Below are 18,472 nucleotides of genomic sequence, written 5' to 3' on the forward strand. Positions count from 1 at the left end.
AATGGTGGCAAGAAATGAAGATAAAGTCGACAAGGTTCAAATCGAGAAAACCTCATATGTCATATGATGACATTTGAATATTATTCCATGGGCAGTGAGGGGCCCATGAATGGTTGTAAGTAGGGAGAGACCATTTTTAGTTATGTGTTTCATAAAAGGTCAGCTTGCTGGTCATGTGTAGCATATACTGGACAGGGCAAAGTCTAGATGTTATGGGTCAAGGTCAGTAGGGACATGAGCTGAAACTCAAGTTTCGTTATGGTGAGAGTAGTGGGAATGGCAGGAAAAACATCTGAGAAGGTGTTTGGGGAGTAAGGTGTTGGGCAGAGAGGTGGTTGACCCATAGGTTTTTGGCTTGAGCCTCTGGTTTGTGGTGCCATCAGCCACCATAGACAGTAACCACAAAGAGGTGTCTGTCACTTTAATTTCATGTTTCAGATAGCATGCACCAAACATGGATATGGCTTCATCATCTTATAACAGTGAGTATGCTTTCACATACCCCACCAAGTTCAATCTGCACCATTGCCCTAGGAGATAGGTAATAAATAATACAAAAGAGTCATATCTTCTGTAGGACATAAATCCCTTAGGGTTTTGTCTAAGCTCAGAATTGCCCCCCCAAAATCCTTTAGGGAACTTCTGAGTTGAAGACCAGTGTACTGTTTCTCAGTAAGCCCAACAGAGCCACTCCCTGACCATTGGCACTGGAATAGACGCTCTTTCCTCATTTGAGCACCATATTGGTAGGAGACTTGTATTTTGGACCCATGTTGTATAAAAAAAAATTGCACATCTTTGGGTGCGAGAATTATACCGAACCCATTGTAATGTGCACTTTAAGAAAGGCACAAGAGATAAAGGAATAGTGGCTGATGGGTGGGGTGGAGGCCACCAGTTCCTGTTTTGCACTTCCAGCTCATTGGGCCATATGAGCCTTAGGCTCTTGAACTAAATGGAAGACTTCTATGTTATAATCCCCCCCACCATTTTCATCCTTGAAATCACGTACATTAATTCGTCCTGTGATGCGAGGCTTGCATCTCCCCTTTTCATACAGAGAGCAAGACACAGTCTGTGACTTGTTCTAAGACAGAATAGGTAGTTGACAGATCCAGGACTTAATGTATCCTGGGTCTCAGATTCCAATTAAATAGAGTCAGTCTTACAAGTTACCAATTTTTGTTTTAGAATAATTACACACCTAATGATAGGAAATTGGAATGAATGTTTTACCAAGAGGATATAGGAAATTATATTTACTTTTTCCTTGTAATTTGATTCTACCCAATGAGCGTGATGTGTAGAAAAAAAAAGTTCATTGAGGAAAATATATTTAGTGCAGTTTAGGTTAATCAGCATCCAGTGAAAATAAACAATTGGCCGCCTGTTTTAGCTGAATAACATGGCTTGGCTATACTGCATACTGGTGAATTCAGGAGTTTATTTTATCGGCTTTCCCAGGTAATGATTTGGTGCTAATGAAATCATCAAGAGATGGATTTGTAAATCATACTAAACTGGCAGGAGCACTACTGGGCATAAAATGAAATTCTGTTTTTTTAATTAATTTCTTGGGTTTCTCTGACCAGCAACCAGGATCATTTTCTACCTAGGATATCTGCTCTTGTTGAGCAGTTCCAGTTAGGAGAAAAATGACAGATTGGGGGTTTCTTAGCATGAAATTAGAGCATGGAATTCAACACTTTGATCAAGCAATGTTATTCTGTTGCCCTTATTCACCTGAGAGATATTTATGACTAAAAAGAGTTATTTAGAGCAGTGATCTCCAAAAGGCTATCTCCACACTCTTTGAGGTGTATAGGACAATCCCTTTGTGCATGGAAGAAAATATTTGAACTTCAATTTATATTTACTTTGTAGTTTGTGCTTGAAAAGGTCAGCTGTGTGTGTCTATAATAATCTGCATTATATAGTTTGTAAATAAGTAAACATAGGATGATTGTGCCTTTTTCAAAAACTGATAATACCTTCTTAAAAATGTTTAAAGCCACTGATCTGGAGCACTTTTCTAAAATTGGGTCAATGATTAGATTATTCTGGGAATTTTTTTTAAAAGCACAGATTCCCAGGGCTGCTCCCAGAAGAGTCTGGTTAAGTAGGTCGGTCTGGAACAGTGGTTATCATACATTAGTAGGCACCAGAATCACCTGGAGGTCTGGCTTGTTAAAATACAAGACCCCACCCCAGAGTTTCTCATTTAGGAGGTTGGGGGCGGGGCCTGAGAATTTGCATTTCTAACAAGATCCCAGGTGGTACTGCTGGTCCAGGGATCCACTTTTAGAACCGCTGCTCCAGGTTTGGAGCCAGGAGCCAGGCAACTCCGAAGGACCCAGGCAACTCTGCAGATGAAGTGATAAACGCTCATCTAGATTTGACCATCTTCTACCCTAGACAGTTCTTGGAGAGAGTCTATCATTTTGTTTTCCTTTTTTATTCCTATTGCTATGATGGATGCAGACAACTGTTTTTCACACTGTAGTTTTCAATATTGGTGTGGACGATAAGAGGACCAGTGTTAGATTCAGGTAGACTCAAATTTATAGGGAGTTTTTATGAGTGGTTTAATTAAATCCTGTAGCAATTCTATAAGGTACTTATTTGTGAATGGAAAACTGGGGCAGGTCCCTAATGATTTGGATGCATCTGTACAATATTTGGGAATAGAAAAGACACTGTTACCCATTGGGAAAAAAAAAGATTTTAAGATCAGTAAGAAAAATGCATTGTTGTTTGTTGCAATCAGGCCTTTTTTAAAATTAGGAATCAATAGATGGATATAAAATGAAGTGAGCAGTAAGTATAATAAGCCATAGAAACTTTAAGAACAAGACAACTCATTTCCTTTGACTTACAGAAAATATATCCATTGGCAAATAGCACTTTTTATAATAGAGCATAGCATTAGCTATTTAAATGCCTGTGTGATGTGTAAAAACTGCTTCCTAGATCAAATTATGTAGAAGAGCATTTCTATAATGCTTAGTGTCTGATTCACTAACCATCACCGGGGCACTCAAAGTTTAAGAGGCTTTATATACTTGCATTGTTTGGCAGGCAATTAAACATAGATGTCACTGAGATTGATTTATAAGAAGAAAGCAGTGGCTTTGCTATGTTGGTGTAGGTTTTTTTAATGCTTAAAACAATTGTGTATATTATAGCTCACTTTGTTTATAGTTTGAAATGTATTAATTTATAGCCATTTATCTGACAGTTTTAATTTAAAATAAGTGGATAAGACCACCTGAGATTACATGTATTTTAGGAAAATAGAACATATAACATTAATTTCTTTGTGAGGTACTTTAGCATTAGTTTTTGATTTGCCCTCTCTGTAGAGAGACCTATTTAATACTTTATGCATTTGGTAAAGGCTGCCTTAAATGGGGTTATTCTGTATTTAGAACAAATGAGAAAAATGTTCCAGAAATCTCCACAAGGAGTACTGCAGTCTTTTCACAAAATAACTTTAAATGGACTGTAATTATAACAAGATGAACTTGATTGCTAGAGTGTGTAAGTCAATTTAACCTGTTAAAGGCAGAACAATTCAAAATGTGTATGTATCTTATAAATAAGTTTATGAAATTAACATTTGACTGTCCTCCACAGGCTTCTTAGAAACAGCACTTTGAGGAGCTTATTTGCAATGCGATTCATGCAACAATGTTTATATTATATAAATATTACACATTGTTTACTTTATAGAGGTGCATTCAAAGTAAAAAGGTGCAGATTGGAAAGAGTATGAGCTTTGGACTCAGACCTTGGATGAACTTCTAGCCCTACATTTAACTCTCTGTGACTTTGGACAAGATATTTGACCACTCCAAACTCCCATTTGTAAAAACAGGGGTGTGTTGATGAATTTCTAGTCAGAAGACAGAAACCACACAGTAACTAGAACAGGGAGAGTTTCATTTAAAGAATAGTTAACTATAACAGTGGATTGGAATACAGGAAATTGGCTAACACAAAGTAAAGAGAGCTCTGAGAATAAAGGAATAGCAAATATGAGGAGCAGGCACTGCTCCAGGGAAGAAATCGGGGTCCAGGAGGAGATCCTTCTAGAGCTGAGATCCAGGGCTCAATGGATGGCAAGAAAGTTGCTGTGGGACCACACCGATGGAGCTCGGAGGAAATGTGTCCTTTGGTGTAGCAGGGGAAGCTATTCATGGGTGGTATCTCTCTGGGAGGCGCTCCGCTACAAAACTGCTCAGGGGGTGCTGGGGTAAGCTACTCTCTGGGGTGCTGCCCACCGCCATGCACCTATCAAGCTGGGCACTGGGAAAGCTCCTGCACTGTGGGTCTGGAGAAACCCTGTGGGCTGAGGAACCTTCCAGGGAGCCCTGCGAGACCACCCCTTCCTCCCACAGTGCCTCTCTAGAACCCTCTACTGTTAAAGCTTACTGTCTTGCCCCCTGGGACAGGAAATGTAATTGGAGGACTTGGATACAGTTTTGCAGAGCAAGCAAGGAAAAGTGAATTTAGGACTGAGACATAATGCATTGATAGCTGGCATAAAGGATATCAATGCTTGCCTTTAGGGTTTTTAAGATCAAATAATACATGTAAACATATGCATGGTTTTGTTATGTAACAGTTTCTTTGAATTGAGAGGAAAGTCTCGTACTGGTTGTGAAGAGTAAGTGAAATAATGCCTATATGTTGCCTTCAGCAGAATCTGGCTGGTGCATGGCAGATGTCCACAAAATGGTGGCTGTTAATGCCAGAGTACTTTCTAGATCACAGGTTGTTCTCTGCCTGCCTTAGTAGGGTTCTCACATAGTAGGGTTGATTAGTAACTTTAGGACATATAAACAGTCCCAGATAATGGTTCTCATTCCCAAACCTTAAAGACCTACAGGTAGCAACTTTTGAAGGATCCTGAAGTCAGTTTAGTGGATCTGGACTAGGCTTGTCCAAAACCAAATTGAACAGAGATGAACAATATCAGTATATCTCAGGAGAGATAAATTTGGTTTGTAAAATATACATGTATGTGTGCTGGGTCAACATGTCATGATCCATATGGGTCACAATGTATAGAACTGTTAAATCATTATATTGTACACCTGAAACTAATATAATACTCTATGTTAATTACACTTCAATAATAAAAAGATAAAAATAAAATGAATAAAATAAAATACTACTCTAAATGGTGGGCTCTAACCCTTGTCAGTTTGTTTTCCTTTGTCTATTCTCCAGGCCTGATGCTTCAGTATGATTGAGAATAGTCATGTGAAAGATCTTACAAGGTTTCCTTTGGGGAAAAAGTGGACCATCCTCTCCTTTACAGCTTCTAGCTTAATGATATAATACTATTCTTGGATCTACTGAATAATTCTATCCTATGCCAAAGAAAGAAGAAAGATAAATTCCCTTCAGTATGTAAATGACAATATTTTATTTTCATAAATCAAGAATGACCTTTATAGACAACTAGCCTTGCTATCTAATTATTGCAAAAAAAAAAAATTCAACGTTTCTAAAGCAAAAGCCATAATTTGTGGAGACTTAATTAACATTTAACCAGCTTAGTTTTCAACCATAATAAAAAATGAACATGTTCACTGATTTTGTCACATTTGTAGCTTATTCATCTTGGAATACGTAAGGATGGCCTGTGTGTTTTGTGGGGCTATACTGAGATTTCTTTCATTGTTCAAGTGGGTATTACATTACACTTCTTTTTTTAATTAAAGATTTTTATTTATTTGAGAGAGAGAGTGAGTGAGAGAGAGAGTGCACAAGCAGGGGGGAGGGAGAGAGAGAAGCAGACTCCCTACTGAGCAGGGAGCCTGACGTTCGGCTCCATCCCAGGACCCCAGTACCATGACCTGAGCCTGAAGGCAGATGCTTAACCAACTAAGCCACCCAGGCGTCCCCTACATTACACTTCTTTTAAACACTTCCAGCCAAAATTGTTGCAGCCAAATTTTGCATAGACTTGGGGAATTCATTACCCATTTTTCTAAAAAGCATTTATTGGTACTTACAATATACTAGTTCTAGAGAGTACCAAGATGACTAAGATAGAGTTATAACCAAAATTACTTTTCAGCAGAATTCCTACACTATCTATAGGCTTTCATGCACCTGTTTTTTTTTTTTTAACTCTGCAATTTTTGTGAAAAAAAAAATATTAGGCCTGATGCCATTTCATCTGATTTCTAAAAAGCGTCTGGCTCTACACGTTAGTCATAGCACAGACTAGTTGCAATTTTTAGTTGGGGAGTAAGTACACAAACTCATGGTAGCCCATTAAGACTTTTTTGGAGAGAAAGAATATTCATAAAGACCATTTTAAAGAATATTATAGCTTTAATCCTAGAATGCACTGAGCTCCCACAAAATCAAGTTTACTGAATCGAAGTTTGGGGACATGCTCCCATAACATTTTACTAAATAGACCCTAAGACCCATTTTATTCTGGTGGTTCCTTTTGAGAACTCCTCATTAACTTATGTTGTTTGCTTCTTACTAGGGAGGACAGTTCTCTCTGGATTTAGGATTAGGAGTAGTCAAGTTTCTTTTGGGTTTTCAGCTTGGGAGATACTATCACATAGTGTTAGGAATGTTGGCTCTCAAGATGAGATGCCTGAGTTCAAATCTCTACTTCACTATCTTCCAATTGTAAGACCTGTGTGAGCTATATAACCAACCTTCTGTGCTCCAGTTTCTTTATCTGTGAAATGAGGATCATAGTGTCTACCTTATAGGTTTGGTATGAGGATTAAAGGAGCCCTCAATAAGTGCGCCCTTATCACATTTAGCCCCCATTATTTATTTATTTTTTTAAAAAAATTTTATTTATTTGACAGAGAGAGACACTGAGAAAGGGAACACAAGTGGGGGGTGGGGGGAGAGGGAGAAGCAGGCTTCCCGCCAAGCAGGGAGCCCGATGGGGGGCTCGATCCCAGGACCCTGGGATCATGACCTGAGCCGAAGGCAGATGCTCAACGACTGAGCCACCCAGGGGCCCCAGCCCCCATTATTAGTTTTGGTACTAATATCATAGTCTCATAGATACTGAGAACTGTGTAATCAGTGATATCTTTCTCTTTGTACTGGCTACTCCAGAGCTTAAAATGAACTTGTGGCTAACTTCCAGTAAATGAGGCTAGTGACATATTACTTGGCAGTGATGGTGGAGTCCTAGGCCTATTCCTAGTATAATCTTCTATCCTTTTTTCCTTTGCTTTACTTCCCTTGCTTTTGAACTTTTACTTTCCTTTGATTTTGTCCTGGAGCAAGCCATGAAGTCATCAGTCTTGTACAGAAATCATCATTGTTGTCAGTTACCTGAGTATTTGACATCCATGGACACACTTCCTTTTGCACAATACCTCACTCTTCATCCAGCACATGTTGTGTGGTGTATTCAAATTTGCTAAGGAAAAGTCTTTCCCAATGTCTGATGAGGGCACATGCACATGTGTGTTAGTGTGTACTTGTATGTGTGTGTGGGAGAGGGAGGGGGGGCAGGAGGGAGAGAAAGAATATGAATGATGAAGACAGACCATCCCACCTGGCTTGCATCACCTTTCCTCCATCTTGTGCATGACTTTTGGTTTAGTACTGATTCCTCTCCACAGAGGAGAAATCATTTAATTTGATTTGATGGGGGAATATAGTCCAGTCATGAGCTGTTGGGCAGCAGTCCAAGTAAGACAACTCGGGAGAAACCTTGGCCAGTGTATTGCTGACCACATCCCCGTATGTTCCTGTACAAAAGCTGTGTTATTCTGAAAATCAAGGAGGCTTATTTTTGGAAATGCTTCATTTTATTGCATTTTAGGAGACTTGGCTTCCTTGTCACATTCTTCATTGGCCCCAAAGCATTTACTTAAGAAACCTCGCAGCCCTCTGTTCTTTGCTCCTACAATGGCTCCATAGAGGAGCCCACAGGAGTGTGTCTGCCTCAGTGCTCACGGCTCTTCACCTTGTGACACACACTTTAAAATTTTTCAATTACATATTCCAACTGTTTGTAATGAAATGAACCCATGAGGGTAATTGTCGTAAGAAGGATTTAAGAACTAATAATAACTGATACTGGTTGAACATGGCTGACACCGTCATACACTAACTTTACATTTGTTATCTAACTGAATCGTCAGAAACACTATGTGAGGTATGTTTTATCTCCATTTTATAGCTGGAGAAACCAGGATTCAGAGAGCCAAAGCTGTTTGTCTACAGTCACAAAGTTAGCAGTGGAAGAATGGGGATGTGCCAAATGTTGGACCCTGTTCACTTCGCTACTACACGAAGCTGCCTTGCAAACCAAAGTTTAATTATTCTCTCTTTAATTGGTTATTTTAATCCAGATGTAAACACGTTAATTTCATCTCATTTTAGCTCAGTAAACCACCTTTGCTATTTTTAGGGTCTCACATCTGTTGGATGAAGGCCATTGATGGCTTTGAAAATTGGTGTGCAGGGGGATATATCTTTAGGCGATGGGAAATTCATAGTCTATCCCATTTTCCAGTGGTTTGATAATCATACATGGGTCCAGAAAGAACCGTATCATACGTTTTATGTTTCCTTTCAAGTGGTAAAAACAGCTTTATATAATGGGAAATTATATCCTTATACCAGCATTGTATTAGCCTTTGGGGTTTCCTGTCAGCCATGCATGCTTTTGCATTTATGTTTGGTTATATCTTCAGTGCCAATGGCTGTTTTGTAAACCAGATCTCTAACCAGCATTGAGTTGTGCTGTGGTCGCCTATAGCTATTTTTCACTGTTTAGGATTGCACTGTAGGACTTTCATCAAAGTGCTATGTTTCCATTGAAGGGGGCCCTTTTCTGTCAAAATTCATGGTGGTTTCTTTCTGTCTGAATATTATTAGTGCTATTGCGCCTATCTTCCAGTACTGAAGCTATTTTCTACATCAGAATTAGGGTTTGCAACCAAGGGAAAATAGTTCCTATAGATGTTTGCATAGTCTTCTAACATTTCTCACCGAAATTGGAAAGTTATTAGAATTATGTGCTTTTAAACAAATCCACTTTGTTTCTGAACTTGTTAAAGCTGAGTAGGAGGGAAGTATAAATTACCAGTTGTTGGCAAGGTGAAATATTGCGTTAGTGCTGTATCTTTATAATGAGTTTCTGTTCTCAGTGGAATGTTTAATTGACCAGTTCTGTTAAAGTGTCAGAGAAGACTGTGTCCAGGGTCACTAATTTCACCATCATGCCTGGAGCTAACAACTAAAACAGAGCTAGAAAGCTGGGAGAGACCTTCTGAAATGGTCTGAGTTCCCTTAACTCTGTCCTGTTTGACATTTTTATATCAGCAGTTTGGAGGCAGATATAGAATGTATGCTTATCAAATTGGCAGATAACCCAAGTCTAGGTAGGATAACTAACACCTGAATGATAAAAACGGGATTCCGAAAGCTCTCAGCAGGCTGGAGTAATGCGTGGCAAATAATAAGATGGGGTTTAGTAAGGATCCATGTACAGCCCTGAGTTCAAATTCAGAAAGTCACTTTCCTTATTACAAGAGAGGGGAAACGGCCCAATGTCAGTGGTCTGAAAAAGACGTATGGGACGTCAGGCTCACAGAAGCTCAGAATGGACTACCAGTCTCCCATGAAATAGACTGAGGTCCAGAGAAGTCACCAATTGAATTCTGGCTCCAGCCATTATCACAGAGGCTATCCAGAGAACACCCACCAGGGCAGTGAAAATCAGAAAACCTTCCAGTAGGAGGAATTGGGGGCAGCAAAACATGTTTTGCCTGGAAAATGGAAGACTTAGATCATGACAGCTCTTTTAAATAATCAGCTTTCCTGTGTGAGAGCTGAGATTTTTTTGTACTGTTTCTTCATAGGGTAGAGCTAAGATAAATGAGTATACATTTGAAGAAGCAGAGTTTGGGCCTTTTTAAAGGGGGAATTGTCTACTAGGTAGAGATGCGTTTCTAAATTTTCTGAATGCCTCACCTGTTCAAAGCTGTCTAGCTGTCTAGAAGGTTGTAGAGTTTATGTAAGCATTTGGATGGAAGTTGGCCCAGGTGACCTCTAACATCTGTCTTTACCTCTGAGTTTGAACAATTGCTATTTTATTTTTCTTCTTGCTGCCAGGGCATACACTGCAGACATAGTGCAATAATATTCTTATTTTTGTGTTTTCTTGACCAGAACCCTTAATTCTCATCATTGGAAAGTAATTATAATTAATAGTTTTAATTAATATAAGTAATAGCATTATATAATGGATATCAGAATTTTCATAATAATTAATATGATCAACATAATCACTCCCTTTCACAATGTGAAACACTGGTGAAAAGATTTGATACTATAATAATTCAAAGTAACAGGAGACATTTAAGAGGATGTGGGTGGGACTTAAAATCATCAATGTGCCCCAAAATGCTGAAACAGCTGAATTGCTTTGTAAAACTGCATCTTCTTTTATTCTTTGTTTCTTTAAGTAGCTTCATTTCTAGCACCAAAATTAAGCAGATGTTTTACCACATGTTTAGTTTTGAATTTATTCTTGCCTTTAAAAATTGTGTGGACTATAAGCAAATTCATAATCTCTTTTAATGTTAAGACCTCAAATCTCCAAAGTATTAAAGTGAAACCTGTTTTTATCTTAGATTTAGAATAATTCTTAGAAAAAATATTTTGCAAGCTAAGTTCATGGTCTCTACTACATTTTTCCCCCTGACATTGTGCCAGTGTTATGGTGAAAGCATTTCCCTCTTAATTTTTTGGACACATTATTATGTTTTTCTATTCAAAACATGTTGAGTACCTAGGGCAAGCCTATTAAAGTTTTGAACACAAGATCAGTGATTCCAAATTCCTGCAAATCTGGAAAATAAGAATTATAAATTTGCGGGGCGCCTGGGTGGCTCAGTCGTGAAGTGTCTGCCTTCGGCTCAGGTCATGATTCCAGGGTCCTGGGATCGAGTCCCGCATTGGGCTCCCTGCTCCTTGGGAGACTGCTTCTCCCTCTCCCACTCCCCCTGCTTGTGTTCCCCTCTCTCGCTGTGTCTTTCTCTGTCAAATAAATAAAATCTTTAAAAAAAAAAAAAAGAATTATAAATTTGCTTAGGTCTACTTTCATTTGGATTATACACACATTGGATTCTTTTGAGGAACAGTATAGTATAGCAGTATGCAAGGCATGGTTAAGACTCAGGTTGGTTAGCACTTAGCATTTAGGGTACAATAGGGCCAAGATCCATAGTACATGGACACAAAGGTCAAATCAAATTTAGTGTGGTATTGAGTAGGTTTACAGTTACCTGTAATCATCATAGCTTATTCCAGAGGTCTAGTCATTGCTTACATTACTTTTCATTCTTTTACATTTTAGGTGGTTGCCTTTTTGATGAGCCATATAGCACCTGTGGTTATAGTCAAGCTGAAGATGATGACTTCCACTGGGAGCAGGTGAACACCTTGACCAAACCAACTTCTGATCCATGGATGCCATCAGGTTTGCATGTAGTTTTAAATTTTCTTTTTAAAATCAAAGTTTCATAAGAGTCTGAATCACAGTAAATATTCATTGGGCATTGGCTGAATGAGTGAGGGTGTTGGTCTTTCGGCAGCCCAAAGTGATTAACTAGTGAGAATAGTACAATTAAGAGGACCGGATATAAAGTACAGAGAGTTCACCTTTGTATCTCTTCTTTTACAGTCTAATTAAATTTTACCGCCTTAGCTCTGGGTACACCTGAGCTAGATTACTGGGCATTCCCCAGTTGATCCTTTCCCAAGCAGCAGATATGGGAAATGGATGTCTCTTCTGCCAAATGTGTCTAGTGAACGGAACTGTAGCTGGGAAATCCAAATAACAAAGTCTCTGTCACAAATGGGAGACCTTGGAGAATAACTTAAACCTTGTCAGCCTCAGGAGCTCACTTGGCACCAAAGATAAAATGGTGATGCACACATGTGGATACTTTTTTTTCTGGAGAAGTGCTTAGTAAATTTTCCGATGAGTGAAAGACATTTGTTCCATTAAACATCAGCAAGAATTCAACTTCTTATTTTGAAGGAAGAGTGGGAAGGTGTTGATGAGTAAACATTAATCACATTGGAACTTGGTCATTTTAATGGACACCCTTTGCAGGTGGTGGTGTTGGACAGCAGTCTAAGAATTTAGATTTGCTGATTCATGTTACAACGGGGTTAAGAATGTGCCCTAGTCAGGATTCACACTGCAAAACATTCTGATTTGGATTTTAGATAAAACACGTTTATTTGTACTTTTTTGTAACTGTAAAGTTCTTCGTTAATACACGCAAATGTAGCAATAATTGCATTTAGTAAGTCATCCCTTTTAAGTAGGAAGTAGAGTTTAATGTCGTTCTTCACTAAGCTTTAACAGTTATGATGCCCACCATGTTCTTTCCCTCTCCTTCCCATATTTATCTCCTTACAACCTCGAAGAAGGGAAGACTGTGCTCTTTGGCACTGCAGCTTTGCTGGGCTTCAGACGTTTCTAGCTGTTAGTTATTTCCCCTCAGCCGACATTCTCCTTTTCTGTCTCCTTTTTTTTCATATATGTGTGTGCCTTTGAATATGACTTGTGCTTGCATCTGTGGTACTTCAGTTGTTTTTACGAACCCCAGCTCTTGCTTTCATGCTTGTCAGTGAGCAGGGAGCAGGAAGGGGAGCATGGCCGGGCTCCTGACGCGGAGCTGTCCTTCCCCAAATAGGCTCCTCACCCCAGAAGGCCTTCTGGGCATCACCTGTTCTCTCTTGAGGATCCAGCCTGTGTCCAGAAAGGCTGGGGATGGTCGCAGCCATGATAGTGGGGAGGGTGCTCAGAGTTAGTCCTGGGACAGTTCTCCACAAGAGTGCACTCAGGCTTTTCTTATCTTCTAATTTGGTGTAAAAAAAAAAAAAGTAATTTCTCGCATTAGCTAGTAGATTTAATTATTGTGGTCCTTTAGTTTGAAGACTGTCTTGGAAAAACTGTCTTTGACAAAGGAGCCCCAATACTGCAGTATCTTTTTCAGCCTTCACTGGTTCTATTTTTGTCACATGATGACTTACCTCCCAGAGGTATCATTTCTTGACACCGTCTTGTCCTTTCCTTCTTTCTGATTTCCCAAAATAGCATCTCAGACCAAATTGTCCAAGTTCTAGATATAGAAAGGATGGGTTCCTAGCAGAGGCCATTACAAAAATGGTAATAATGATCAAAGACTAGTTGTATCCTGGAACAATCAGTTGGGTAAATGAAAAACAAAGGGGAAGTAACTGTGCAAGCATCTGGCCTTTGAAGGCTCTTCTGCCTTTGAAAGAATGAAGTGGGGGCATTTAAACATTTTGTTTGAATTTACTCTACTTCTGTTGACTAATGGAATACTTGGTGATTAATATCAGGCCTTTGTAACTTCAGGTCTCTGAATGTTTTATCTTCCAACACGTTTCTCAGTTCCATCTGATAGTTACAAAAGGTGTGCCCTCAACCCTGGCCCTCAAATAGGGTGCAGGTCACTGTGGGGGTATGTGGGTTGTGGGGTGTCAGCAGGTCTGGAGGGAGCTGGGGCAAGACTAGCAGTCTGGTTCCTCTTTCCTCCAACGATGTCAGCAGGCATTGGTCCAGATGAGATTTCCGAAAATTGGTAGTTTCTCCATCAGACTAAATTTCTGCCATAACATAGAAGTGCCAATAATATGGTATTTTTTCCTCTTATTCATTAAACAAACTTTAGCCATTAAAAAAATTCCTTTGAGCCCTACTCTGTGCTAATCACAATGCTGATTACTGGGATGGGGGGTGAAAGTTTATAAGAAATGAATCTTTCTCTGTAGGAACTTACATACTTGGGGAAGAGAGTTACAAAAATACAATTAGTGAACAATCTAAGTCCTATATTATTGTCTCACAGACCGGCAGTGCCCTAAGAGCAACAGCTCCTGTGTTATTAAGGGTATGGACTGGTGCTCAGCTGACCTGTCCACCTACAGTGAGAAGTTAAATTCTCAGTGAAATTAGGAAATATCGTCTTAGAAACTTGGCATATCGTATCCTATGGTATGGATTTTAAAACAGAGTTTCCAATGTGTATAGACAATATAGCCATGAGTTGCTTTAAGTACTCTTTAGTTACAAGGGATTTCTCCTCCTCCTCCTCCTTTTGCATTAATATGTATAACATGATTTATTTATTTCAAAAACAAATTCCAAAGCTGGCCCTCTTGAGCTAAAACAGAAACCAGTTTTATGAATTGGTCAGGGTAAATGGGTGGCAAAATCAGATACAACGTTTCCCGAGGGCTAATTTCCTTAAGCCTTTATTTACAATATGGTTGGATTTGTTCTCACATGTATATTTGTATGTGTTCTCTCCTGTGTAGGATGGTTCTGTGATGCCTTAGACCAAGGGTTGGCATACTATGTCCTACAGGCCAAATCCAGCCTATTGCCAGTTTTTTGGATAGCTCAGAAGCTAAGAATGGTTTTTATGTTTTTATGTTTAAAGATTTTGTTTATTTGAGAGAGAGAGAGAAAGTGCAAGCGGGGAAGAGAGGGAGAAGTAGGCTCCCCGCTGAGCCGGGAGCCCAATGGCAGGGGTCGATCCCAGGAGCCTGGGATCCTGACCTGAGCCGAAGGCAGTCGCTTAACGGACTGAGCTACCCAGGCGCCCCAGTTTTTATGTTTTTAAATGGTTGAAAAAAATCTAAATAATAATAATGTTTTGTGACACGTGAAATTCAAATTTCATTGTCCATAAACAAAGTTTTACTGGCATGGAGCCTTGGGCATTTGTTAAACATCGTCTGTGATTGGTTTCAAGCCACAGTGGCAGGGCTGAGAACAGACACCACAACGGATACCGTAGGGTTCACTAAGCCTAGATATTTACTGTCTGGTCCTTTATGGAAAAATTTTGCTGACCCCTGTCTTAGACCATTTTTGCATCAGCCTGTGATAGTTGCTTTGGACTCCGTTTATATTGTTATTGCTTCTGTATTCATATTATAATTATTAATACCCAAATACTATTTCATATTTTCTTTTACTTTCAGATGATATATTTTCCAAACATTAGGCGATTAAAATCATAAGAAAAAAACATAATTAGGAATTTTCTCTATTAAAAAGCATTGTGATTTTTCCTTATTGTGTAATACCATCATCCTTGTGGGACTCTTGTGATTCTAATAAGCAAGTGATCCATCAATATGATTTTTAAAATTATGACAGTGAAAGACTGAAATTTTCACTCTAAATTTGCTCTAATTAAAATTTATTTTCTTTTTCTGGGTCTTTTTTTGAGATTGATGTTTTACTGTGTATATGGTTTGTTTCTCTGTATCTTCATGTGTAAGGTTATTTTTAGCCACATTTAAAAAATTTAAATACAGTCTGGAGCTTTATATAAGCCAACTTGATAACTACTCTAAGGCTGTGACATTGGCTCTGGAAATACATGTTTAGGGCAAATAAAGCCAAATACCATTTAAATTTTTGTATTTGAAGTTGACGTTTATGTTACAGATTAGACTTTTGCAGCTAGTGCTGAACCAGTTTGTCTAATGGTAAAACTATGCCACACATGGTTTCTCAGGTGTGTGGTTCATTTCCTATCAATTATCTCCATTAGCAATGGGGAATTTTCTTAAATTTTATCATAAGTTTACTTTGATAGTTTACTACTATCAAAGTTTACTACTTTGAGCGCAAGAACCCTTGATTAAGTAACCAAATAATAACCTGGTACATTTTGTTAGCACTGTTGTGTACTTTCTGTACCAGTACATTGTGTAATTATCAGAGTAGATTAAGAAGTATTGGGTAAGAAGTGTTTTATCATGTAAAAATACCTGCACAGTTTGACAGCTGTTTTTATATTTTTATATTTCATTAAAGGATATTGTTTTTACCTTCATGCTCGAGTTCTATAAAATGGATATTTAACAAGTTCCCTGTCTGGTGTATAAGAAAATGCAACTTTATCTTATACAAAAAATTAAAATAATAAACAATAAATAAATAAATAAACCTGTCCATAATATTAAAAATGTAAACATAGCTTATAACCGTAGCCATTTAATAACTCATAATATTGACATTTGTCTATACCTGACATGGTCCCCTTAAGAAATCATACCTCCAGCAGAGCTGTAATTAAGTGAATTTGGTTCCCAGTGCTAGGAAAACTTAACAGGAGGTGTAGCATGTCACTAGGGAAAGCTCATGTAGCCTTCTACACTTACTTTATATGTTGCAAACTGGGAACGATGGTGTTTCTGATCTTCACTGAGATGCTATGACTAAGGATTGAGTCATTTCTGTGGGTGCCCCTATGAAAGGCAGAGAGAAGGAAGTGTTGGATGGAGGGGCAATATGCACTTTGAGTGTGATGACCCAGAAAATAGAAAAAAAAGACCGCATCTATTTATGTAGGGTCAGTTTCACATTTGGGAAAGATGATGGATTGGCAGACAAAGGAATTGGAATTTCCTCTTTGGGTGTGTTCATCAGGCATGTTTTCCTCTTGCTAGGGAACACTTCCCTATTTATTCACACTTCAGGGCTTATGCAAGGTTTAGTAAGTGATGAAGACTATGGGGTTGAAAAGGCATTTTTCTTCCTTAAATTTCAGTGTGTATCTAGTGAGTAGTATTTTTGGCACAGAATACTCAGACAGTTGTCTAATTACCTCATTCATTCTTTGAATCTGTCAACATTCAACAAATATTTACTTAACACCTGCGATGTGCTAGGCATTGTTATTCATCACATCAGGATTCTTCACTGAGTGAGCCAAGTAAGGACCCTTCTCTGGTGCACCTTTCATCCTCAGTCTGGTAAGATGGTTCTTGGATTGCCAAAAGATTCTAACCTTTAAGACCACATATTCCCTGATTTATCAATGACTTGCTGGAATTGAATACTTGAAAGGTAATGCAAAATTTGGTTCATCAGACTTAGCACGCTATAGCATCAAATTTAGCTTTCTTGGATACTTTGTACCTTCAAAAAAATAACAAGAGCAAAAAAAATTTATATTGCAGGCAAGTGGCAGCCCAGTACCCTCTGATCATTCTTCTTTCTCAAACAAAGGAATCTTGTACATGTAAATGACTCTCTCTTAGCAGTTAACAAAGTTTGCTTCTTTGATGTGTGTCTTTGATCCTGATGAGGACCCTCATGAGGATTGGGAGGCATTGTCTCTATTTTATACCTTAGGAGACTGAAGTTCAGAAGAATTAAACCTGCTCCAGGCTTACAGGTCAAAGAGCCAGCTCCCAATTTTGCTCTTCTGGAGTACTGAGAAGTGATCTTCCCACATGAGCACATGCACCTAGCGAGGGGATAGACTTCATCCCAGGGGGCAACTTTCTGAATCTTCTGAAAATGAACATGAAGGCTCATTCATTGTGGGGGCTGTGGGTCCCACCCAGGTCAGATGCTGGCTCTGTCACTTTGTAGTTACTGACCTTGAGCAGCTTCTTAAACTCTCAGTTTCCCAGCCTCCTTATCTGTGAACTCTGAGTTAGTAATGTATGTTTGTGGGGTGATGGGTGTGGGCCTGTCTATGCTGGAGCTGCACTAGTAAGATCTGTCCCCTTGGTGATTGCATCCTCGGGGGAGGCAGGCAGTAGCTAATAGGCAGAGATATACACTATGATGGTGGGATGTGCTGAGGGCTGTGGAGAAAAGCTACATGAGGATAAGATCCTAGCAAGTGATGGGAGCAGGAGACAGGACCAGCCTCTCTAAAGAGGTGATCTGTGAGCAGAGATGGGGATCCCATTGAGGACAAGGAGAACATGGAGGTTGAGTCATCTGGGCAGAGGGAAGAGCGGGAGCCAAGCCCGGGGGCAGAGGTGAGCTCTGCTGGATGGAGTGGGGCAGTCAGTCTTACAGGATCCTGAAGGCTATGGAAATGTGTTTAGAACCTGCCTCATAGGGTTGTTTACCAGGTGAGACAAGATAATCAACTTTGGGAACTTGACCTCATATCTGGCCCAGCACAGTATACAAGAAATGTTCTTCTTTTATTATTATTATTATTTTTTAAAGATTTTATTTATTTTTTTGACAGAGAGAGACACAGCGAGAGAGGAAACACAAGCAGGGGGAGTGGGAGAGGGAGAGAGAGAAGCAGACTTCCCGCTGAGCAGGGAGCCCGATGCAGGGCTCGATCCCAGGACACTGGGATCATGACCTGAGCCGAAGGCAGACGCTTAATGACTGAGCCACCCAGGCGCCCCTTCTTTTATTATTATTAAGTAACTTTCCAGGAGCAATTTGGTATGAATTCATATTTTAGCATAATTTGGACTCTGAGTAAAGTTCATGCCAAGTTCTTATTTTTTCTTCTAAATGATATCGAATAAAAAACAGAAGATATAGACCTTGATATAATTTTTGAATGGATTAAAAAAGCAAGCTGAAAGAAGTCCATTAAAATACTGACAATCTTTACTTCAGGATGGGAGG

General features: G+C 39.2%; 1 protein-coding gene across 1 annotated transcript in view; it reads left to right on the forward strand.

Moving 5' to 3' along the window:
* PTPRM (protein tyrosine phosphatase receptor type M) overlaps positions 1 to 18,472 on the forward strand; it is a 712,816-nt gene that overhangs the window by 161,176 nt on the left and 533,168 nt on the right. The window contains exon 3 of the mRNA XM_081802550.1: positions 11,375 to 11,497. Coding sequence (XP_081658676.1) covers positions 11,375 to 11,497 — 123 coding nt within the window. The remainder of the gene's footprint in view (positions 1 to 11,374; positions 11,498 to 18,472) is intronic.

This window comes from Leptonychotes weddellii, chromosome 13, assembly GCF_054177405.1.
Source record: "Leptonychotes weddellii isolate Sample4059 chromosome 13, ASM5417740v2, whole genome shotgun sequence".
NCBI lineage: Eukaryota > Metazoa > Chordata > Mammalia > Carnivora > Phocidae > Leptonychotes > Leptonychotes weddellii.